Below are 25,587 nucleotides of genomic sequence, written 5' to 3' on the forward strand. Positions count from 1 at the left end.
TATTTGTTATTGGACATTGTATTTGGACTGGACACAGCTCGACTCTTTGGGCGCCCAATAGCTTTAATTCTTTAGTGGGACAAAAGCAAACACAAAAGCTAAAGCGTGCTAATTGTAAATTGGGCTATTTTGTGAGCTTGGAGATGAATAATATATCAAATTCATGCTTTGTGGAGCGCTCACACAAGGCATGGGGGGGGATTGTACCCAATTAGTCTTTTGCTTCATGTCGTGCAAGTCTTCTCTCTTGTTTTTTGTGCAAAATTAGAGTTCTTTTGTTCTTGGGGACCTTCCGGCGCTCGGTACACATGCATATAGCATCCGATATGTGCACCAGTGGTATCAGAGCGAAGCTGAGATCGAGGGCTTTCAATTGCTTACCATCTCACGCGAAGGCGGAGCTCCTGGAACAATCGAGCTCTACAATCAGTCTCGTGGCAATCTGTCAATACCAGCGTGTTCCTGGCAGTGAAGAACCCCCTGCTACTATTTTATATTCCCATGAAAGTTCATGCTTAAATCCTCCTAGGGATCTAGCCATGCTAAAATAATGCTTGGCAACGACAAGATAACGACAATCCACGGTTGAGATAGCTCAAATTGTTGTCTCAAAGGACTTAAAACCCTCTTCTTTTAATGGAGAGGAAAAGAATGAAATAATGATGCATTCAACACGTCTCTTTTGAAGTCAAAGAATGTTTATAACTTAAAGGGCACACCTACTAAGTTATTAATGACTTAACATAATCTACAGTTCTGGTTTTTAGCTTAGCAAATTGTGGGTGAGTAAATATATCAATATCTTATGCTTAGGAAGACTTTTAGCTTGAACATATGATGGAGTTTTCAATAATAAATGAGCACAAGAGGGCTTGGGCTATAAGATGGGAAAGTTGTCACTCACAATTATTAATGAGTCAATGTGCTTCAAAGGGTTTTAGGTTTTGTGAGAGGATTGCAAGAAAAACATTAGATTGAGGTGCAACTTAATTTACCTTAGACCCTATGTAAAGCTTATAAAGTAGGCATTCATTTACAAATGTCGAATCAACAAGAGTTTTCTTGTGTCGAGGGTAACATCAACTTAAATAGTGCGCTCTCTTTTAAAAAAGCAAGAGGGTCATATTTAAAGGGCCAAGTTAGGCAAGAAATGTCACAATCACTCCTTACATTTATAGAAAAGGCCAAGCAAGGCAATCACTATTACATTTGCTTTGCCAAACATCCTTTTGCCAATTATTTACCACCAAAAAAGATAATAATAATAATAATTTTAATGATTTCAAGGTTAGGATTAGATGTTAATTACATTATATGAAGATAGTTACACTAGAGTCACATGTAAAGATTAAGGGGCTATTTCTTTGCCATACTAATGAACCACACACTTGGACGCATTTAGCCCTTATATTCTCAAAAAGAGACTACCTTAGGTCTACATAACTATGCATGAGTTTGTTTGGGTTAAATTTAGGTTGCAAGGATACACACAAAGGTTAGAGAAGAAGCAGCTTGAGAGCACATAACACAAAAGTGTGTCAAAAAGTAGAACATTTATAAGACTTGGTTTTCCTTAGAGTTAATGGATACATATACACAAATCTAGTGGCACATGACCTCCTAATGATGGAAAGAAGTGACTCAACGGTCCTAAATGTCTTTGCATACACTATTACTAAAATATAGTAATAAATCTCCCTCTAGAGTGGTGTGCTAAACAAAAGAGCTAACATTCACGGTCAATACACAAAGGGAAGTATGCCCAAATCTTTGTGAATAAGGTTGAAACTTCTTGCAATGAAAAGTCTTTGTAAAAGGTTTTACAAAGTTGTCCTATGTTGGCAATTAACCATATGATGCATTAGACACATTATGAAGATCCAAATAAGTGCAACTAGGAAAAAGTACATCTAATTTACCATCTTAAAACATCTACATTAGCCATTTTGGCATAATCCTAGACTCCTCAATCTTTGCTCTCTCATTAACAAGTGTATCATTCACAACTACATAAAAAATAGGGTGATTTGTGGATTCATTCAAAACCTACATAGGCTAAAAAGTACCCCATTTGGTGCTACATTTGGTTAACCACTACTAGAAAGAGGCAAGGAATTGTCAATTACTTCCTATAAGTGTAATTCTATCTCCTTGGTACATGAAAGTAAAGGTTTCATAGCATCTTCCTCAAATATGATAGCATGACTACCAACATATGCTCAATTTGTGGATGATATAACATGTAACCTTTGCTTTCAAAGTTCTAACCAACAAAGACACATTTCATAGCCTTGTCATTTAGTTTTTGCAATGTTACATAGGTATTGATGAACCATGAAACCAAAAATTTTCTAATGTCAAATGTTAGATTCAAGATTGCGTGAATGCACACACATAGCTTTGAGAAGAAGCTTGAGAGCACACAACACAAAAGTGTATCAAGAAGTATCGATATAAGATTAACAAGTCTTAGTTTTTCCTAGAATGAATGGACAAAAAAATATAAAAATATGTAACTGAGTGAAAAAGCCTCCCAATGAAGGAAAAACGATTCCCTAAAGATATTAAATGTCTTTATACACATCATTGCCAAAATATGGTAACAATTTAGGGACATGTGATATGCAGCCTAGATAGTGCACCACATACTTTGATGAATTACTTTTTATGTCAAAGCTAAAGTAAATGTTAGTATATAATATCCACTGGACACTATAGCAAGGCTAGAGGTTTGCTATAATGTAGCTCTAGTAGTGTCATGGACTAGTTGCAGGCAAGGTTGTAACATAGATCTAGCAAGGTCATGGATCGTTTACAGACCACATGCAAGGCATGGAAACAAGTATTTTGAGAAAGGGTCTTTTTACTTTTGAGAGGGAGGTGCACACTACTCCCCTATAGCAATAGACAAAGTTGGCTACAAAGTGAAATATTTGGTTATCCTTAGGCCACTATAGTTGCCATTATTCTTACGTGGCTACTTTCTGCTAGAGATGCCACATAGTGGTTATTGTAGCTAGAGGAGCAATAACTCCTAGTTAGTGACTCTTTAGTAGTAGTGAGCTCCATGCACCAACCCTTATCATTATATAAGCATGTTGTAGCATTGCAAATTCTAGCTTTGTTTGTGCTATGGTTTGGTGTCGCAGCACTTAATGGCCTTCAATTGATGCTAAGTTTAGGATTTGGAGTTTGACTATTGGGCATGGTTGTATGTACCCCTATTTTCTATTTAGTTTTGGGTTGCTTTTGTACTTGGCTATCATTCACACACACACACACACACACACACTCTCTCTCTCTCTCTCTCTCTCTCTCTATATATATATATATATATATATATATATATATATATATATATATATATATATATATCTCTCTCTCTCTCTCTCTCTCTCTCTCTCTCTCTCTCTCTCTCTCTCTCTCTCTATGCCTCCCTCCCTTCCTCTCTCCATCCCCCCCTCGTATGTGTGTGTGGGGAGGAGGGTAAGGCTTATTGCCTATTTAGGAGACTTCTTGGTCCGTTGATTGGCCACGAGAGCATTTCCCTCTGGTACTCAACAAAGAGCTCCAAGAGACACTTGAGTTTGAGGAATATCAACAACTAGTGGTAGAGCTACAGAATCATGTAGGCTATCCAAGGCAAAGTTACGGGGAACAACAAAGTGCTTATGAAAGAGGGTCATTTCAAAGGCTTAAGGAGTGGATACATAAAAAAGGGGTAGCTCTAAAAATAATGCTATGTATAAAAGCTCAAAAATTTGTATAGAAGATCATTCTTATGTGTGTGCAAATTTCTCTCAAGCTTTCTCTTTCTCATGTTTCCTGCATGTTTGCTTGTTATTGAGAAATGAGATGAAGCGTGCGTGCACGTGTGTGATATGGCATGATATATGAACACTTACAAAAGGCAAAAATGACCTATGAGACCATGAATTACAACCACCTATATAATGATACAACTAGAAAAAGAATAATAAACATAAATGAACAATAGAAGAAAGTTAAAAGCTATAAGCTAATGATATTTAATGATAGAACAAGAGATCCTAGCTAAGACAATTGATAATGATAAAACTTGATGTACAAAATCTAAGACTTGGAGTATCATGGAGGTGCATATGGCCTAGCTCTAGCCCAAGCAATGATCTCATATATCCATATATGCATGATATGGTTGGTTGAATCTCAATACCTTTGGATATCAATGCTAAGCTTAGTGTACATGAAGGTGATGTGATTGAGGATATCACTATGTATAGAAAGATTGTGGGTAGCCTTATTTATTTGATGGTCATTAGGCTAGATCTAAACTACATAGTTGGTTTAGAGAGTCAATTTGTGCAACTTCCATGGAAGCCACATTTGAATGCAGTGTGGTGCACATTGCACTATGTTAGCTCTACACTTTATTATGCTTTATTCTATGATCAAGTATACCCTTGGACTTGCATGATTACATAGATGTAGGTTTGGACCAATAGTATTTCAAATAAGAGGTCTACTAGTGGATTTATATTTTCCTTTGGGAGTGATGTTGTTACTTGGAGTAGCAAGAAATAGCCTATAGTTACACTAGAGTATAGAGATGTTGCATTTGCAACATGTGAGGTAGCTTTGCTACGCAAGCTACTTGATGATTTGGGGGTGCAGGTGGACAAGAAGGTTATCATCACTATGATAACCTTAGTAGCATTTAGCTAGCCAAGAACTGAATGTATCATGTGTTGGACAAAATGCATAAAGGTCCATTACCATTTCATTTCAGAGCGGGGACTAGTAGGTGATATCGACTTGGTTCATGTAAGCACATAGGATTAGGCTACATGCATTTTCACCAAGGCCTTGGGAGCTAAGAAGCTTTGTCAAATTAGGAATGTGCTTGGAGTACATGAGCCAATGCTGAACTTGACGGGGAGTGTTGAGATGTTGAGCTCCCTATGAGTTAGCATCCACTATATGCCTTGGTGATGTGGCATGGCTTTACTCACTAGCATGTTAAGTAATCAACATGGAGGTTATGCCAGTGATTCTACAATTGGACTATAAGCACATAGTCCACTCTTTGTTGTGGCACATTTATTGTGCCGCCTTATCTATCCTTAGTGGGTTCACACTTAGTGATTACATGCACATATGTCCTAGTACTTTCATATTAGTATTTTATCATGTTATAGACTAAGTTCTTTCGTGTGAAAGAAGAAGAAGAAGATTTCAACCCTACTTCTCTATATGTTCAAGTCTCCATTGTGTGTATGTGATCTTAGTTGCTCCATCTCTCTCTCCTCTTCTTTCTGTACACTACTTTGGTTGAGGTTGCCATTTCAATGTGTGGAGTAAAAGTAGCTTATTCAACACTTGAGCCTAACTATGGAAGTGAGGTTACTCCTTTACTCTCTAGCTTGAGAGCAACATGCTTAGAGGGATACCAACTTCACCTTGCTTAGCCTGTTCTTTGGTAATGGCATTGATGGGAAATCACAATTACATATTCATCTTTTAGCATTTCTATAGTAAAGAGACTCAAGGGTACTATGGATACTATGGCCTTACTGGTGCTAGATTTCCTCTTCAAACAATTTGAATTCACATTCAAGAAACTTTTTTTCAACTTCATTCTCTTTGGATTAATCTTGTTTTTCAGGGAATTGAGTGGAGATGTACTCAAGTTGGCCACAAGTCCAATAGGCAATAGTCTCTCACGTTTGCATCACGCCTCATCCTTACCTCTTGCTAACATCATGATTGGTACTGGTCGGTAATCCATGAGCACTGCATTTTGTTCCTCATCATAAGAGATATAGATTTGTGTGATCCTTTTCTTGGTGGTCTCTTCAACATAGTAAATTGGGGTATCAATAGCTGGATGAGTTATGATCTAGGCATAGAGGCTGTAGGATGTTTGATGGGCTTTAGGAGCTGCTCATCTCTAATTTGGGGGAGTAGGTAAAGCCATCTATTGTGGTCTTGGATATGTGACTCCTCAATTTGGATATGGTGAAAAAAGTATCAGAGCTGCCCAAGTGCACTACAAGTGGATGCCTCATGCTAGAACCAACCATAATTTGTGTAGGTCCTACTTTATTTGGAGTATTTAGATGATGAAAAATGATCACCACCATTGCAATGTTTGCACTGCACATTTACAACATTTTCCATGATTTATTGAGTTTGAATATTTTCTATCTTAAGTTTCTCTCTACTAGATTGGGATTTGGATATTATGCTTTTTTCTTTATTGTCTTTATCTCCACTTCTCTTATTGTGTAGATCCACTATTATGGTTGTTTCTTCTAAGACTTCATTTAGATTGGTGTTGCCGAGGACTTAGATGCTAGCAATGCTTCATAGATATTTTCATTATGGATTCCCTTGATGAAAGCTTTTGTGATGGCTTTAGCGGCTAGTTTTTCAGCTAGCAGAATTCTCTTCTATAAGTCTTTCAAATCGGACACATACTCTTGCATGCTCTCTTCCTCTAGTTACTTGATATTTATTAACTAGACAATGAGATTATCCCCATAGCTTGCTTCTATGAGTATCTTGATGAATAGAGACTTAAGGACTACAAAAGAAGGCTTTAGCTACATCAAGATTGGTAGACCAAGTGTAACTTTTCTTGCCCATAGAAAGCCTAAAAGCTTGAGCCCACTTGGCATCCCCAATGAGATTATTGGCCTCACAAGGTTGCTCAAAATGCTCTATGATGCCATATGGATCATCTCTCGTGCAATACTTGTCAAATTGTTTAGCTATTAGGGGTACTTCGTCTTCTTCTCTTCATCAAGTGTGAACAATGCTATTAGGATAGCAAAAGTCAATGAGGATATTACAATGGTAATACAATGTAAAAGCATGTGCATAAGGCCATAAAATTGACATATGAAAGCACTTTTTGCTAGCACTAAAATGTGGGTATGAATATTAGAAAAGTATCCTTCAATAAAGAAGAAAATTTTGGTTATTACCTTTGTCAAACATAGTTTTGTGAGGCTAATATCTCTCAATCTGGCCAATAACCTTGTGAGGTGTACAAATATGAAATGCTCATCTTTTTTAGTACTATAATATGAACAAAGGAATCTTCTAGATCTAACTTCTACATTATTTTATATAGCCATAAATTCGGTTGCTCATCTAACTACTAAAATTCAGTATTGCACCCACCTACCTATTTTGGGAGCTGAATATATCGAGCTACAACCATAATTACATGTTGGAGTATGAAAAAGAGTTTTTCTCCACTTTATGGATCATCCACTTGCCAAAGGGCAAGTTGAGATCCACTCACAATGGCAAGTTGTATAAGCTATTCTAAATAGCCAAGGTTGCAGTCCCAATAGACACAACATAGCCATAGTAGTATAGTCTAATATAGTCCTAGGACAGTTATAGTACATTTGTCACAAATTTTGTTGATTTATTGAGGCTCATCTATTCTCTTAATCCTCATCTCCTTTTTTTTTTTCACATGGTACCATAGTAGGTTCCTTTCGAATCTTGCCTAGTGTGAACCTTATTTGTGCGAAAATCTCCATTCACTACATTGTTTTCTTGAATTTAGAAATGGCACCTACTCTACACAATCTACATTTGGAGGGAGCTCAAAATCTCAATGAAATCAACTATGCCACTTGGAAAGTCAGGATGGAGTCACTCCTCTTCTTACAAGATTACTAGGAGCTAGTCTCAATGGATAGACAAAAAGAAGATGAGGTTATTGAAGAAGAATTGGCCAAATGTGACAAAAAGGCCATGCTTGCTGTCCACATGATAAAGCGAAATGTCAAGGATGACATTCTTAGCCATCTAATGGATGTGAAAACTCCTAAGAAATCTTGGGAGACCTCAAATAACATATATGAATAAAAAATTACATCAAGGCAAATAGCCTTGAGAGTTAAGTTAACCAACACAAAGAGAAATGAAGGAGAGATTGCCAAGTTCATCAAGAAAGTCACAGATCTACATTAGCAATTGATTACTATGGAAGATAAAATGATGGATAATGAGCTATCTACAATCATCATTCATGATTCGAAGGAAGGATATGAAGAACTTGTCCAAGGCCTTATCATTTTGAGTCAAAAACTCACACTTGATGACACGGAGTAGATTATTAGAGACGAAGATCAAAGGCAAGTAGCTATGAATAATATTTATAATGGTAGCTCTAAAAGTACTTCAACAAGTACAATAGACAAATCCCTCTTTTTAAAAAGAGGAAGAGGATGATTCAACACCCAAAGAGAAAGAGGAAGACACCAAACAAGCGAGCCCAACCAACCACAGTAATAATCAACTACATCAAGAATGTAATGAGTTTTCTTATGGAAGAGGAGGACATTCCTCCATAGGTAGAGGAAGATGCAAAGTTAGAGTTTATCATACTCCATTCAATATCATTATTGTTCAAAATATGGAAATTTTGAGAAGGATTGTGAAGAAGCAAGTTAATTGGAAGGGAATATATGGTAGCTTTGTTGATGGAGAAGGAAGTTCTTGATACTTCTCTCAAGACAACTCTTTAATCTCTATTGAGGTGACTACATAAGCCAATATTGTAGATTTTAGAATTAAAGAAGAGCCATGGTGTATTGATAGTGGGGCAACCTCCCATGTGAGTTCTCATGCTAAATATTTCTCTAAATTGGATTCTACTTATAATGGTAGTATCTACATTGTAGATAGTACTCCTAGTGCTATTACAAGTAAAGATGATATACTTATGCAGCTCAATACAGGCTGAGAAAGACACTTGGAGATGTTCTCTTGGTACCCTCATTAGCTAAGAAAATCTTGTCAATTGGAGCCATGACTACAAAAGGCTTGAATGTGGAGTTTAAAGGGCAACAATGCATTATTAAATATAGATGGAATCACTACAAAGTAGAGGCCAAAGGAAAGAAGCATAGAAAGTTCTTCAAAGTTGATGGATCACCTTCAACATTTGCAACCACACAAGATGAAAGGATAGCCCCTCTTTCTCCTACTGAATTTTGATATAAAAGGTATAGAAACTTGAACTTTAGAAGCATGTGTATGTTGAAGACTCAAGGTATCGTTTTGTGCATACCATCATTATAAAGGATTCCAAGTTTTGTGAATCATGGTGCATTTGGGAAGTAGTCAAGAACTAGATTCTCAAGAAGTATAAATAGATTTAAAAAAGTCATTGATCTCATCTATGTTGATGTATGTGAAACAACCCATACACCAATAGGTGGACATATATACTATGTCCATTTTATTGATGATTTTTCCTGGTATACTTGGGTATTCTTCATGAAATCCAAGGAGTATTTGATATCTTTAAGCACTTTTTTATTGTGCTTAAGACTATGATAGGAGGAAGAATTAAACTATTAAGATTAGATAATGGAGGAGAATTCTTATCCAATACCTCAAAAAACATGGGACTAGATAATGGAGGAAGAATCAAATTGCTTAGAATAGATAATGGAGGAGAATTCTTATCCAAAGAATTCAACTAGCTCATAAAACATGGAATGAGAAGGTGGTTACTTGTAGCCCCATACCTCAATAGAGTGATGTTATAGAGAGGAAGAATAAGACCTTGTTTCAGGAAGTTAGATGCATGTTGAAAGACATACAACTTGAAAATTGCTGTTGGGCTAAAGCAATCAATACTACCCCCTACTTGTGATGAATTGGTTAGCTACTAAAGTGTTAAAATGTATAATACCATATGAAGCCTTCTATGGAGTGAAAGTTGATGTATCTCAATTTGGACACATAATCTTGCATGCTCTCTTCATCTAGTTACTCGATATTTATTAACTAGATAATGAGATTATTCACAGGGCATGCTTCTATGAACCTCTTGATGAAGAGAGTCCTAAGGACTACAAAAGAAGGCTTCTTAGATATATCAACTTTGGTACACCAAGTATGACCCTTCTTGCTCATACAATGCCCAAAAGCTTGAGCCCACTTGGCATCCTCAATGAGGTTATTGACCTCACAAACTTCCTCAAAATGCTCTATGAACCTGTATGGATCATCTCTATGTGATACTTATCAAGTTATTTAGCTATTAGGGACTCTTTAGCATGGTTTAATAGGTAGATGCATTTTTAATCTCGATTATTAGGATTTGGGCCATATTGTTAGAGTACGCCATCTCACACCACTCTTCACTAAGGTATGAACAATGATTTTGGGATAGCAAAGATCAAGGGGGATATTACAATGGTAATATGATGTAAAAGCAAGCACGTACTTGAGGTTGTACAATGTACTTATGAAAGCACGCTTTGGTAGTACTAACATGTGGGTATGATTAGTGGAAAAGTCTCTTTCAATCAAGGAGAAAGCTTTGGTTATCACCTTTCTATGAAGCATTTTTATAGAGATGATATCTCTCAATCCAACCAATAACTTTTGGAGGTATTCAAAGATACAATGTTCATCTTTTTGAGTACTACAATGTGACTAAAGGAATATTCTAGACCTGAATTCTATACTATTTTATATAGCCACGAATTTGGTTGGTCACCTAACTACTAAAATTCAGGACTACACCTACCTACTTGCATTGGAAGTTGAATATTTGGAGCTATAGCCATAACCTTGTGTTGGACAATGAAGAAGAGTTGTTTCCCACTTTATGGAGCATTCATCTACCAAATTGAAGCTCAAGATTTGCTCACAAAGTTATATAAGCTATTCTTAGTAGCTTAATTGTAATCCCAAAGCATACACAATGTAGCCATAGCCTAGTTTAGTACAATCCTAGCATAGTCTAGTTTTGTGTAGACAATAGACACCAAAAAGTGTATTATTGAGTAGAAGTTGAGTGTAGCCTACACTCTCTAAATTGTTCCTTCCTCATTTTTACTAGTTTTGGATTTGGGGATTACCCCATCACTTATATTAGGTAAGGATAACTACCCTTCTGTTATGAATAAAGAATTGAGTGTTATTATCAATCTTGTGTTCTATATCCAGTGGGCTTTATTAAGACTTGTATTAGTGTCTTGCTTTCATCCCAATACATTTCAATATTGTTCTTTACTAAACATTTGACAATGTCAAAAGTACAGTTCTATCTAAAAAGTTACTTTTGTCTCTATGTAAGAGCACTTTTGTCTTTGTGAAAAAGCATTTTTATTTTGTAAAAAGTACTTTTCCACATTATTGTTATCATAGTTTAACTGATTCATTGAGGTTCATCTTTTCTCTTATTCCTCATCCCCTTTTTTTTTACACATGGTATCAAAGCATGTTCCTTTTGAATGCCTAGGATGAGCCTTGTTTGTGTGAAAATCCCCATCCAATGCATTGTTTTCTTGAAGCTGGAAATGGCACCTAGTTAACATAATTTACATTTAGAGAGAGTTAAAAAAGCTTAATGGCACCAACTATGACACTTGGAAAGTGAGGATGGAGTCACACCTCTTCTTCTTCTTCTTCTTCTTCTTCTCTCTCTCTCTCTCTCTCTCTCTCTCTCTCTCTCTCTCTCTCTCTCTCTCTCTCTCTCTCTCTCTCTCTCTCTCTCTCTCTCTCTCTCTCTCTCTCTCTCTCTCTCTCTCTCTCTCAGATTGCTAGGAGCTTGTCTCAATTGATCGACATAAAGAAGATGAGGTTACTGAAGAAGAATTGGCCAAATGGGTAAATAGACTGTTTGCTACCCACACGATGACATTCTTAGCCATATAATGCATGTGACAACTCCTAAGAAAGCTTGGGAGACCTTGAAGAACATATATGAATAGAAAATTAATGCCACCTACTTACAATGAACTAGTCAACCACTAAAGTGTTAAGAGGTATTACACCATATGAAGGCTTCTATGGAACCAAACCTCATGTTATCTCAATTTGGATACATAATCTTGCATGCTCTCTTCCTTTTGTTACTTATTATTTATTAATTAGACAATGAGATTTTCCTCATAGCTTTCTTTTGTAAATCTCGTGATGAAGAGAGTCGTAAAGACTAAAAGAGAAGGCTTCTTAGTTGCATCAAGACTAGTAGACCAAGCACAACCTTTCTCACTCATAGAAAGCCCACAATCTAGAGCCTACTTGGCATTTCTAGTGAGGTTATTGGTGTCACAAACTTGCTCAAAATTCTCTATGAACTTGTATGGATAATCTCTCATATGATACTTATCAAATTGATTAGCTACTAGGGACAATTTGGCTTGTTCTCACTAGGCACATGTGTTTTCCAACTTGATTAGAAGGAATTGGGCCATATTATTAGAGTATGCAAGCTCACACCATCTCTTCACTAATGTGTGAATAATGCTATTGGGATAGTAAAGGTCAAGAAGGATATCACGATGGAAATATGATGTAAAAGCATGTGCCTAAGGTCATAAAATTGACCTATGGAAGCACTTTTTGGTAGTACTAACACGTGGGCATGAACAATGGAAAAGTCACCTTCAATCAAGGATAAAATTTTGGTTACCACCTTTGTAGAAAGCAATTTTGTAGGGCTAATATCTCTCAACCTACCCAATAACTTTGGGAGGTATAAAAGGATCAAGTATTCATCTTTTTTAGCACATTAATATGAACAGAGGAATCTTTTAGATATAACTTCTACATTATTTTATACAACCATGAATTTGGATGGTTACCTAATTACTAAAATTCAGGACTACACCTATCCACCTATTCGCTAGAGTGTTAAGAAGAGTTGTCGCCCACTCTATAGAGCATCCACCTACCAAAGGGTAGCTGGAGATTCCCTCACAACAATAGAAAGTTATATAAACTATTTTGGCTTTGTGTCTTAGCTTGTTGTTTTAACTCCTCTATCTCACTTACGTTTGGTTGGCAAGCACTTCATTGAATGTAATAGTTAAGCACTGCTCTTTGGCTTCCTCATTTGAGATGTCCCACATAAGATTGCCTAGAAGCTCATCGTAGTACTTGTCATGATATTCTTGCTCCTCCAATGTTAGTGGGTATGCTAGGTATTCCTCATGTTCTTTAGGCAAGGTGCCCATATTTTTGTGGGTGTAGGTGTTGCAAGTAGCTTCATAGCTTCAACCTAGCATTTGATTTCATAAGGCACTTTGTGGCATACCTATTTTCTAATTGAGCTTGTTCTATTGCCATTTCTTTTAGGGTTTTGACCATTTCTTTGGGCTTTGGACAAGATTGAATGAGTGCAAGATTGCTTGTGCTTTTGAGGTTTAAATATTTATCCAAAGGCTCTATGGCTATGATGTCTTGTTTCTTATCAAATGTGACATGTAGTTGGAACTAATGGTTTGTGAATGTTCTATTTTCACATTTGATTGGGCATCATGTGATTCATTATTGGCGGGCCAAGTTTTGGATGTAACTGTTGCTTGAAATCCTTGAGACTTTTGGAAGCATTCACAAACTTGGTGCTTTTAGTAGAAGTGAACATGAAGATATCTATGGATGGGTTGTATGTCAAGGCTATTGACTTCTCCCTCTTCTCCTTAGGGTTCATTTTTGTGGCTTCTGCATGGTTTCTCATTTCTACCATTGTTTTCTTTTCTTCATTTTATTTATCTTGGATAATGAAGGTCTGGAGTTTGGAGATTGTGTTCCTTTCATTGGTTTGGCAACTACATCATTGGGCCACTCATTAGGGATCTGTTTTTCTTTTTTCTCCTTATGGACCTGCCCTAGGTCATGCTGAGTAATATTGTTAGGCTGTAATGATTCAATTGACTTTTCTTTTGAAGAGCCTAGCCTTTCAACAAATTCTTCTTTAATTGTTGCATTAATTGTGGATGTTGTGATTGCTCTTGCTTAGTTTTTGGCTTTAGGACTTTATCCTATTTGATTGTAGTTGACTTGTCCTTGAGGATCTTGATTAGTATTGCCTCCTTCAATAGTTACTTTCTAGGATTTATTTTACGTTTAGGTTCATTTTTCATCCATTGAGGAGCATTTATGTGTGGTGCGATGGAGATGTATGTAGGTGGTTTGGATAGCCATAACCTATGATTTTGTACATAGTATCCTTTGATTGAGGAGAAGGGATTGTGGAACCCATTGCTACATACTAGCTCCTTGTTGCCAATGTCTTGAATTATGGGGTTTGGGCCTTGTTTGTGGCTTTCTAAGAGTTTTGTAAGTCCATATTGTAACCTTGGCTTCACTTCCTAGGTTTCTCATTTGAAGAATGGTTGTGTTGATAGGCTCTCTTTCTTCATCGTGTGCTTGAAGAAAGTCCTTAAGCATTTTCCTACTTTTCTCACTACTTGGTATCTCATTTGAGTTGGAGATTTGTTCCTTCCCCTTCCCTTGGGGGCCGGTGAGATTAATCTTGTTGAAAGTTATGATCATTCTCACATTCAAGAGTGTTAAATGTATACCTTCTACCACATAATCAACCCCACATGTTTTTGCTTACTTGAAGGATCTACCAAGAAGTATATCCTTTACCACATCCTCACAAACTGGGGGTGCATGGAATAAGATGGGTAGGCTTTTAACCTTTATAATTGTGATGATTTTACATTTTCCTAGGAGAGAATACGATTTTCTCCCTTAGGGATTGAGCATCATGTTGGTTGATGTAAGCTCTAGTTGGCCTATTTCAGTCCATGCTTCATAGGCCATAATATTGAAGTCTACTCCATCATCAGGGCATCAATAACATGCTTTCTTTTTGTAGTAAGTTTGACCTTGAGATAGGTAGGAGGCATTAGCTTATTGTCTTCGAGGTCTAGGTCTATAAATCCAACCTTTCAAATGAAAATATTTGAACTTTTTGGTGCACTATGGGGTATGCTCACATATTGGAATCATGGTTCACTTCTGCAATGTTGCTCATCACACATTGAAGGTGAGGGTTATTGAGTCTATCCATCTTCATGTTCCTCTATGGACGGTGTTATATTTTGTTCAAATTTGGATGGCATTTTATTTTGTTTAGATTGAGTATAGTTTGACCACAATGTGTAGGTATTCCTACATGACCTATTTTCCCTTGATGTGGTTATTCTATGGTCTCTATTTCATTTTGTTTAGGTGTGGGTTTCCCTTGTTTCTACCTGTGTATTTGTGTTCAAGCAATGAGACCTATTGCTAGGTTTGTCCATGTTCTAGTTTGCTTTCCTAGGAATTTCTTGCTCACTTGCATTTGTTTGAGTGTTCTTGGTGGCGTATTATTCCCTCTTGTATCCATGGTTGTTTCAACATGTTTGTTGTTTTCTTATTACTTTACTTGATGTGGATGATGCCTATGGGTGCCTAGACAGCTCCGACACTTATTTACTCTAACAACTAGAGTGCTTTGGCCATTGCTCAGAACTTAGTGTTCCATGCTCGCACAATGCATATGGAAGTTCATTATCATTATGTTCGTGAGCAGATGTCAATTTGAGAAATAGAGTTGTCTTACATACCCACGGATGACAACTTGGTAGATCTTTCGTGGAAGGCTCTTTCTCAACCAAAGTTCTAGGCTTTTCGGCAAGCCTTAAACTTGATACCATTTGTTCCATGATTTGTGATGCTTTGTATTGTCATAGGTTGCTACGTCCACTTGGATGAGCTTGTGCAACCATGACCTTATGTTTTTTTTTTAAATTTCTAGGATTCTGTCATTTTTCCTAGATCAATCCACCCATTAGGTCTTTTGGAAGTTGAGAAGAAAGCTGGGAAGGTGGGGGAGTTGATGCTACCTCAAATGGATGAAGACTTGTGGAAGCTTGGTTGAAGCTCTCTTTCTCAGGTTGAAGTAGAATGGCTAAAGCTCCTCGAATGTCTACTCTGATATCGATTGAAAGGGGTCGGTAGTAGGAGTGAGAGTGAGAAGAGCACAAGCAGGAGCAAGAGCTATGGCTATGGATGTTTGAACCCAAGAGAGCAAGGCCAGTATATGGGAACTCCAATAATAAACACACACATGGGCATGCGTACATGGTCTTATACATGCACATCTTCATAACTTATGCTTACTAAGTCTACTATTAAGCACCTGCTCATATTGACGAGTGTAGGGAAAATTATTCTAAGCATTTAATATAGTAGAATGTATGGTACTTTTCATCAAATGCTTCTTCATTGCTTAAGGTTGGGTAGACTAGATTGTGTATGGCACCATGAGCAACTCTATACACAAAAAATACATTTGATTTTGCGCTTTAACAATGCATTAAGTATGCATAAGATTACAATCTTCATGATTTTTGAAGGTACTTCTAATCTTGCTTGCAACTAGATGTAACTAAGTTTACATCATCCACCATAAATTTTTTGAATAAATAATATTATTGAGTTGAAACTAATAAGATATGACGAAGATTGAGAATCTAATTTCTTGCTTTAACAATACTGTACTAGATTGGAGGCTACTAGCATATTCATGGCTATAAATTACACATTCTTGCCACCATGCAAGTATATCTTCTATTCACTCTCACACCTCTCTTGGAAATTCTGTAATTTTGCTCTACCACTTTGTTTTCCTTTTTATAATCTTCCATCTATGGTTCAACTAGTAGATGCTTGTGTTTTTCAAATGGAACAAAACAAGGTAAACTTTTATTTGCAAAGGTGACATGGGAGACAACTAGTGATTGTGATCTTTTAGTTCGAATTAATGACCCACTTGTTTGGCTTGTAGGTAACTATTGGTCCCTCTCTCTTTTGGACACATTTTTATCTTACCTTATTGTATTGTATTCAAAATACAACGTTCCTCTACTATGAAGCTTCCTATTGTTAGATTTTGTGTAGACACTCTCAGATGCTAATTTAAATTTAAATTTAAAGTTTTTGAACTTTACTTGGGTCCTCCTTTTCTTCTATAAATTCCATGGGACATTGTTTTGCTTTGAAGTAAAAAACACACACACACACACACACACACACACACACACACACACACACACAATGTGTGTGTGTGTGTGTGTGTGTGTGTGTGTGATTAATGCTTATGTAAGATGAATGGGTGCTTTTTATTTACAAGATCACTACAAGGACCACCATGGCATGATGGCCTACAAAGATCATTACAAGCTACTTGAGCCTAGTGATTAGACACCTCAAATTCTCCCTCGCTTGCATCCCCAAGGAGTGTTTTGATGAAGCAAGCACAATAGAGGAATTCGACTCCAATTCAATATTGTATGTTTCATAGTCTAATTGTCTTGAGAGTTTTAATCAATGGGGACATTTCATTTTGTTATCATTGCCCTTTAAGGCATATGCTTATACAATGGTGTAGTTACAAGGTGGTGTAGGTGCAAAAAAAAAAAACAGTTGTTAACTTCAATTAAGTGGAAGTGTTGTCTTCTTGAGTTGGGTGCGCCTTGATTTCTAGACAAAGGAGATTCCCCCACCCAGAAACGTCAATCAACGTAAAAATTGGAGCCAATGATATTATAACATGTCACTTAATATCTTACTACTATATTATTTTCGTTGTAGGTTCGGAAAGCCCCGAACCTCCAGAGGGCTTCTCGAACCCACCCCCTTTTCCAAACCTCCCTTTTTCAATCAAATCTTTGTCCCCTCCCCTCCCGTCTTTCTCATGTGTAATCTCTCCTTTTCTCTTCCCCTCCCTTTTTTCATTAAAGCCCTCTCTCACCTCCCTTTTTAAAATTAAAACCCCCTATCCTCTCTCACTTATAATCCCTCTCTTTCTTTTCCCCCTCCGCTTCCTCCCTCTCTCTCTCATTTGTAGGGCATAGGTTCTCTCTCTCTCTCTCTCTCCCTCCCTCCTTTAATTAAATCAAACTTCTTTTTAAATCAAAAGTCACACACACACAAACACACACAGAGTGAGATTAAACTTTTTAATTAAACATTTTAAAAAGCTTTTTTTAATTTAAAGTTTTTTCGAACATAGTTTTTCACACACTTTGAGAGAGAGAGAGAGAGAGAGAGAGAGAGAGAGAGGAGGAGGAGGAGGAGGAGGAGGAGGAGGAGGAGGAAGAGAATAGTCTTTTTTTCATTAAACAATTTTCTTCTCCCCCTCCCCCCTCTTTCTCATATATAAGGCTTAGGTTTTCTCTCTCTTTCTCTCTCTCACAGTTAGATTAAAATTTTTAATTTAAAATTTTAAATAAATATTTTAAAAAGTTTTTTTAACTTATTTTTTTTTGGATATAGTTTTCACATACTTTGAGAGGGAGAGAAGAAGAAGAGGATGAAGAAGAATGATTTAAAAAAAAAAGAAAAAGAAGAAAGAGAAAAAGATGGAGAGGGGAGAAAGAGAAAGGAGAATAGTCTTTTTTAAATTAAAAATTTTTGAATATAATTTTTTACTTAAGAGAGAGATAGAGAGGAAATATATAATTTGAAAGAGAGAGAAAATAGGGGAAGAGAAAGAGAGAAAATAAGGGGAGAGAAAGGAAAAGAGAGAAAATAGAAAAATAGAGAGAGAGAGATATATATATATATATAGAAGAGAGCGATAGAAAAAATCTTGAAAGAGAAAGAGAGGAAAAGAAAAAGAAGGAGAGAGACACCGAGAGAAATATACAAAGAGCAAAAAAGAAAAACGATGAGAGGGAGGGAGAGAAAGGGGGGGAACATAGAGAGAGAATTATAGAGGAAATATAAAATTTAAGAGAGAGGAAAAGAAAAAAAGAAAAGAGAGGAGAGAGGAAGGAGAAGAAAAGGAGGGAGAGACAAAGAGAAGAAAATAAGAGAGAAAAGAAGAAAAAAGAGAATTTGAACACAGAGATAGAAATATAGAAAGAGGAAAGATAAAAATTTTAAAAAAAAGAAAGAAAAAAATTTAAAGAGAAAAAAAAGAAAAAAAGAGGGGAGAGAAGGTAGAGAGAGAGAGAGAGAGAGAGAGAAAGAGAGAGAGAGGAAGAAGATGATGAAATAGGAAAATATGAGAAAAAAGAGAAAAGAGAAAAGTCTTTTTAATTTAAATATTTTTTTTGAGAGAGAGTAAGGAAGAGGAAAGGAGAGAGGGGGGAAGGGAGAGAGAGAAAATACAAAATTTAAAAGAGAGAGGGAGAGAAGAAAAAGATAAAATCTAAAAGAGAGAGAAGAAAAAAAAGAAAATTAGAAGAAAGAGGAGAAGAAAAGGGGAGAGAGAGAGAGAGAGAGAATATAAGGAGAGAGGAGAAAAAGAGAGAGAATATAAACATAAAGAAAGAATTATATATAGAGAAAAGATAAAATTTACATACTTTAAGAGACTGAGGGGGGGAGGGAAAGAAAGTGAAAGAAGAAGAAGAAGAGAGAGAGAGAGAGAGAGAGAGAGAGAGAGAGAGAGAGAGAAGGAACATGTAGAGAGAATTATAAAGAGAAAATATAAAATTTTAAAAGAGAAAATAAAATATAGAGGGGAAAGAGAGAGCAAAAAAGAAAAAATTTATAAAGAGAATGGAGAGAAGGAAAAAAATGAAAAAAGAGGAGAGAGAAGGGAGAGAATAAAAGGAGAGAGAACCACGAGAAGATAAAAAATAAACTAAAATAAAAAGCAAAGAAAGAAAGAGAAAAAAAAGAAAAATAGACATATGGAATTTGAAAAGAGAGAGAGTAAATAAGAAATTTAAAACAGAGGAAAAAGATGAGAGAGAAAAATAAGAGCGCGACAACAGTCTAGGGTTCCGCTTGGAGAGAGGGGGGGGGGGGGGGGTGTTTCAAATACCATCACTTGATAGGTGCCCCAATAGCGTGAAATGTTTGTGTGTGTGTAAAGAGAGAGAGTGTGTGTGTGCTAACCAATGGGCAATCATCCATTATCCTATTGTCCCGTCTAGAGAGAGGTTAATTGGTGGAGAGTGGAGACCTTATCACAAGGCGCCATTGAAAGGTGTATTCCGCATCCCGATTCGTCGTCCGTGATCGCTTTCAAGTTCCAACTTCCAAGTTGACAAACCCGTATTCTTTATGATTGGTGCTCGTGTCGAGATTGTCGAAATGGAAGTTTGGACACGTGTCACGACGTGCTTGCTGCAAGTTCCCAACAGACACACACGACACCGGAAAGGCGATGGGCAGCTTGAACATATGCCACGTGTCCCATTGGGATGTAATTATCCTGCGTTGCGCTCGGGCAGGACAGCCTTTCGCCTCTTCACGCTCGCCTGGTTGGAAGTACTTTGGGACCTTGCAAACACACACACACACAGAGTATCATGTATGTATGCTCCTGCGTGGTTGCCCATTCTCAAAAGAAAGCCTTGCTTGCGTTTTCTCAACAGCCCCAATCGCAATTCTACACAGCCATTGTGGTGAGTGTGGTAATCATTTTGACACGGGAGGCAATAATATTATATTTACATGTGCAGATATCTTCCATTGCATCTACAGTGGCTATACCTGCAGGTAGGTATACACATACAATTATGGAACAGGCCAGTACCACTTGCTTTGGCCATGCCAGTCTTGACATTGAACTATATGTAGGGGTTTAGGACCAGACAAAATATGACCCTTTAGTGCAGCAAGCGCTGCATGGGCGTTTTGCTTTACAAAGAATTTGCTCCTCGCCTTTCATGATTAAGAAGGCTAAAACATTTATACAAACTACCAGCATGGATCCATCTTATCACTTCTGAGCATATATGAATGTCTCTACATGTATATAAACTACCAGCATGGATCCATCTTATCACTTCCGAGCATATATGAATGTCTCTACATGTATATATATATATATATGTAGTGGCATTTGCCCATATCAACTAATTAAGGTTCTGAACAGGCATGTGGGCAGATAATGTTGAGAGAGTGTTGCCCCCCGGCATTTACAGAACTACCTTGGATGCTCTCTGTTCACCAGCACTCCTGAATGAGCAGTTATGCCCATCAATGCACTCTGTTCACCACCACTCCTGAATGTGCAGTTATGTGCATCAATGCCTTTCTTCCCCTGAGGTTTGAACCAACTCTACGTTACTCATATGACGAGCCTAAAACTGATAGCATCTATTCATATGAGGTTTGAATCAACTCTACATTACTCATATGAGGAGCCTAAAATTGATAGCATCTATTCATGTCATATCCCATCTTCTCAAGATTAGGCAGGCAAGCAAATTTGATCATAGGTGGTGGACCACACATAAATGCGGCTGTCTCTGGAGATCCAGGTGGCAGATGCTCCCTGGCTATGTCCTCATTTACAAACCCTGTGCTGTACTTCCATGCATCAGGATTGTTGGAGCGCTCAATCACATACCAAACTTTGAAATTGGAGTGCTCCTCTGCCCACTTGTCAAGCTCGGCCCACAGCATGATGTCATCCTCGGTTCTGTTTGCGAATACGAGTGACATCTCTGTCGTGTCATCAGGGTTCTTGAGAATGGCTCGTATTAACTGATACATTGGAGTTATGCCTGTGCCGCCTGCAAGCATGGCACATTTTTTCATGAACCCAGGCTTGCCTTCAATCGTGTAATGTCCATTTCCTACATACTCTATGTGGCCAAGTGGACCTTTAACTTCAATAGTTCCCCCAATTTCCAGGTTATCTAGATGCTGGGACATCAGACCACCACCTGGAAACTTAGGATGCACATTCTTGAAGTAGACTTTGATGAGCAGCTCAAAATAGCCCACATCTTCTTCATCCGAGCTGACCGGGGTGTATGCTCTCATGCATAGCTTCCCATCAATAGTGGCTGATACAAATATATGCTTTCCTACAGGGAGACCTAATATATGGTCTTTGCTAGGCAATTCAAACCTAAATATTCTGACATCATGACTCAGTACCTTTTTGCTAATCAGCTTGCATTTGATCTTCCGCTTGGGGTCAAGGGCAACCAACTTTGCTGGTTGCAACTCGTTGATGGGGAATAGGGAATGCAATGCTGTGAATGCTCTGTTCCCACCGTGCATGGAGTTGTCAGGTGTTGACTCTGCAGAGGACATAGACCCAAAGCTAGCCAGCTCCCCTATCTTAAAATCCTCAAGCATGGCTTTTGCTTTTGCAGAATGAATGGCATCAAACTCTTCCGTGCAATCTGTCCCTGCATTTATCAGGATGCTATCTGATCCACCAGGATGGTCTTTCAGAAAGTTTGTACAGTCATACACATTGTTATGAACAGCAATCCAAGGTGAATCTCTTGTGTTGTGCTTCTTCAATTCCCCAGTCGTTATCTGGCGAATGGCTCGGTTCAGTATTGGACTGGAGAAGCTCTTGGACAAGGTGGGAGCCTTTTCTTGTGGCTCAGATTTTTGAGGTACCATCCATCCTCCTGATAAGTTCCCAGGCCTGGTAGGGTGTTCAAACGCCAGTCCTAAGCCACCTTCTTTAGGCTGGCATGGATTTATTTTTACTCGGAACCAGCAGTTGTTCATCATGCCCTGCAATATTTCCAAGCACATTATGTAAACACAAATACAAAGGTACAAGAAGATAGATAACTCACTCCTGTCGTAGTCACAACACAGAGCACAGTCGTACTGCACACAGAACTCTAAAAACACACAAATATAAAGAGGGTGGAATATAACAATACAATACTGTATTAGCACACAGACACATAAGCGGTGGAGCTGCAAAAATACCATGTCGTTGGCCCCCTAACATCATAGGCACTCCAAGGTCTACCATGCAGCATTGTGGAGTGATCAACTGGAGACACATGGGAAAGTTGCAGACAATTACCATGACATTCCATGTCAATTCTTGTGGCTGTGTATTCATAGAAGCATCCCATGCCCGAACAGCCAATTCTTTTGCTTGAATAAGCTGCATTACTTCCAGATCCAGCTCCCAGAAACACCAGCACCAATATTTTCCATACTTGGTTGGTGTCTCTGGGTGAATTATCCTGCACAACCTCCAGCTTTCACCACCATCAATAGTGACCTCGACCCTTATCACCTTCCGTCCACCACCTGCATATTTGAGACAGAGATTCATGCATGGATCTATAGTCTTACTGAAGCTATTGTCATAAGTCACTGGTTTTCTCCTGGCTTTCACTTGTAGTTACCTGAATAAGCATATCCTCTGATGGTGTATGGCACTTGCAGAGTGAACATGTTGATGGGTAGCACTTCACCATGTGCAGGGGTTGAAATAGCAGAATTGATGTTCAGCTCATTTATAATGTATTCTGGCTGATACCACCACCCTGCCTCAGAAAATATGATTGAGGAAATAAGTAATTGAACTGTGTGTTATTTTGCTGACACAAAGGAGTGGCATGCCAAAACACAATTATTCTATCTCCATTACCGCACCTTCAGCGTTCGCCTTTTCTGCATCTACATGAGATGGTAATACTCTGTTGTCCTTGTAATGGTAGTGATTATCTGACTCTTTACTTGTAACGATAATGCGCCGTAACCATTTCACCATGCGGCCTCCGATGTGTCCAGGAATGATCATTCTTACAGGGAAGCCATGATCTGGCTCGAGGAGCTTCCCATTTTGCATGTAAGCAATCAAGACATCACATGCCTCATTCAATGCAACATCTGCTGACAAGCTGGTGCCATACACAGACCCTCCTCCACCAGGCAGTGTTTCCTGTCCTTCAAAGCAGACATACAGTGCCCCTTTCTTTTTGCTGTAAACTCCACATTTCTTAAGCACATCACACAATATCGCTCCTTTCCATACAGAAGTACTTACTCCAGCTGCACCCCAATTGAAGCCAATCGTTTGTTGAACCATGTTTTGCTCTTTTCTTCGGTTCCCTGCACAAACCAGTGTGACAGGGAGCTGCCGAGGCTTGAAGTCGTTCATGATTTGATGCATTGTCAGAAGCTGTTGCCTTTTGACCAAGCCCGATATTTCGATGGTCCAATCCTCGAAATCAGCCTTAGGTACATAGCCATGGTTCCTGACATAATGCAGAGAGGTAGGTGTGATGAAGCCATGCTCCATTAGGCGTGACAATGGTGCCTCACAGTTGAATGGATGCCTTCCCGTGAGCCGGACCAGGTCAGGGTGCCTCTTGACCCAATTGTCTGCAGTTCCTTCATCCCTTGGATCAACTGCAAAGACAGTCCTGTCCTCCGGGTAGGAAATACCCATGTAGCCTTTATCATCATCATCATCATCATCATCATCAAGCCCATCATGATCATTATTGCCGTGAGAGGCATCCAATTTGACTTGAGTGACTGGCTCCGCAGTTGATGATACTTCCTTCTGCAAGGCGGGCGTTGGTGCAGCAACAGTGTCGTCCTTGTGGGGCAGTGCCGTAGCCGCAATTGACTTGACATCCTCCGGAGGGAGGAAGTGCTGGATGTGCTCACCATTGATGGGGAGGAGGGGGGGAGGGATGACGTGACTCTCAGCAAGGGAGAGACCCATGATGGGCAATTGGGTATTCAATTTGACGGGAGAGGACAGGGGATGCAGGCCCTTCTTTATTGTTTTTTTGGAGGCGGGGGACTGTGCATGTGTATATTCACTGTGTCTGATACATTTCATGTAGCCTTTGCATGCATGGCCAACAAGAACGGAACGTGATTCGAGAGAGGGTGGGAAGTACCTGAGAGACGCTGGTGCGATTGAAGAAGAGCGAATCCGATTCAATGGAATCAAGCTTCTTCTTCTCAAGGGGGGACGCACTAGCTCCCTGCGTCAATATCACGATCCAGTCTTTAGCTCCCGGGGAGAGCGCCCAAGCCTTTATAGCTCGGCAACCGGGACGACCTGCGCTAGGCTGTCGCGCAAGGCAGTACGTACGGGCTGGAGCCGGTGTGCAGCGGCGAACTGACGGCCCTTGGGGCAGTGCAACGGGCGAGTCCTGGCCCACACGCACGGGGCCAACCACACCGCCGCATGCAATCACCTCAGGTTGGCCCCTAAAGTCTGGGTGGCAAAACCGCCTCCCGGGTGCACAGCCGGGCAAGCAAAACGGCTTCCGGTCACCGCGTCTCCTTCCAGCCGGCGGTATGGAACCAAGTAACTAACCCCCCTCTCTCCCTTGCCACAGAATCTCGCCGGCAAACGTGGCACGTTTCCCATCTCATGTTTTCTTTTTGTCTTCTCCTGCCCAAAAGGCTCTCGGTAGGTCCCTCGGCAGAGCCTACACTCCCATTCCATGCACTCTTCTCGCTCACACTCCTCGGCCTAAGACCATCCTAGCTAGTTTCGCTTTGGTCCCTCACTACACACCCGGTCCATGCACTCTCTTCTCCATTCCTTTACCTCAACTTGGCTCAAAGCCATCTTAGCCTCCACCATCCTCACAAAGTACATGTGCCTCGAACATTGGAACATCATCCCAAAACAAAATCGCGTCCCAAATTGGTGGGAATGTCCTCTACCCCATCCAGGCGGGGGGGGGGGGGACATGTCCTCCCTACTAAGGATATGAAAGGGGATGGGCACAAGATGGTCCATGACAAGAGGACAACATAGATGTTTCCATGGCCTCAAAGGTTGGCCAAAGGACTTATCGTGTTGTGCTTGTCCAGTTTACACCAACCCAACACAATAGATAGCATTGCATATTATTTATTTTCCCCTAGATCAGGAAACTTCTCATGTGGACCTCCCTTTGTGCGTATGTCACAAACAATTGGAATCATACCTAAGCAACATGGATATTTTAGATTGGTTGTTTGATCACCATTGTGTTTGTCATTGTGGGCATAGTCTTCCTGTAAGAAAATTTTAGCAATAAGAACTTTGTTTGTTGGGCCCCTTGCAATAAGTCATGCAAGTGTGTA

General features: G+C 38.9%; 1 protein-coding gene across 1 annotated transcript; it reads right to left on the bottom strand.

The window, feature by feature from the left end:
- Nucleotides 1-20,124: 20,124 nt before the first annotated feature.
- LOC148020224 (nitrate reductase [NADH] 1-like) lies at nt 20,125-24,555 on the bottom strand. The gene is made up of 4 exons (XM_087700543.1): nt 23,140-24,555; nt 22,890-23,030; nt 22,559-22,791; nt 20,125-22,254 (listed from the first exon to the last, which is right to left on the bottom strand). The coding sequence occupies exons 1-4, from the start codon at nt 24,338-24,340 to the stop codon at nt 20,917-20,919; spliced, it is 2,913 nt and encodes a 970-aa protein (XP_087556669.1). The 5' UTR covers nt 24,341-24,555; the 3' UTR covers nt 20,125-20,916.
- Nucleotides 24,556-25,587: the final 1,032 nt, after the last annotated feature.

The sequence above is a fragment of the Lygodium microphyllum genome, chromosome 19 (assembly GCF_053477565.2).
Source record: "Lygodium microphyllum isolate KBCC chromosome 19, Lygodium_microphyllum_v1.1.10, whole genome shotgun sequence".
Classification (NCBI taxonomy): domain Eukaryota; kingdom Viridiplantae; phylum Streptophyta; class Polypodiopsida; order Schizaeales; family Lygodiaceae; genus Lygodium; species Lygodium microphyllum.

What these genes read in the sequence shown, in the direction of transcription:
- LOC148020224 (XM_087700543.1), bottom strand. Translation starts at nt 24,340, where the DNA reads ATGAAATGTATCAGACACAGTGAATATACACATGCACAGTCCCCCGCC. An exon ending in CAGAGGATATGCTTATTCAG is followed by an intron (nt 22,792 to 22,889) that starts GTAACTACAAGT and finishes TCAAATATGCAG; the next exon opens with GTGGTGGACGGAAGGTGATA. An exon ending in AATTGACATGGAATGTCATG is followed by an intron (nt 22,255 to 22,558) that starts GTAATTGTCTGC and finishes GAAATATTGCAG; the next exon opens with GGCATGATGAACAACTGCTG.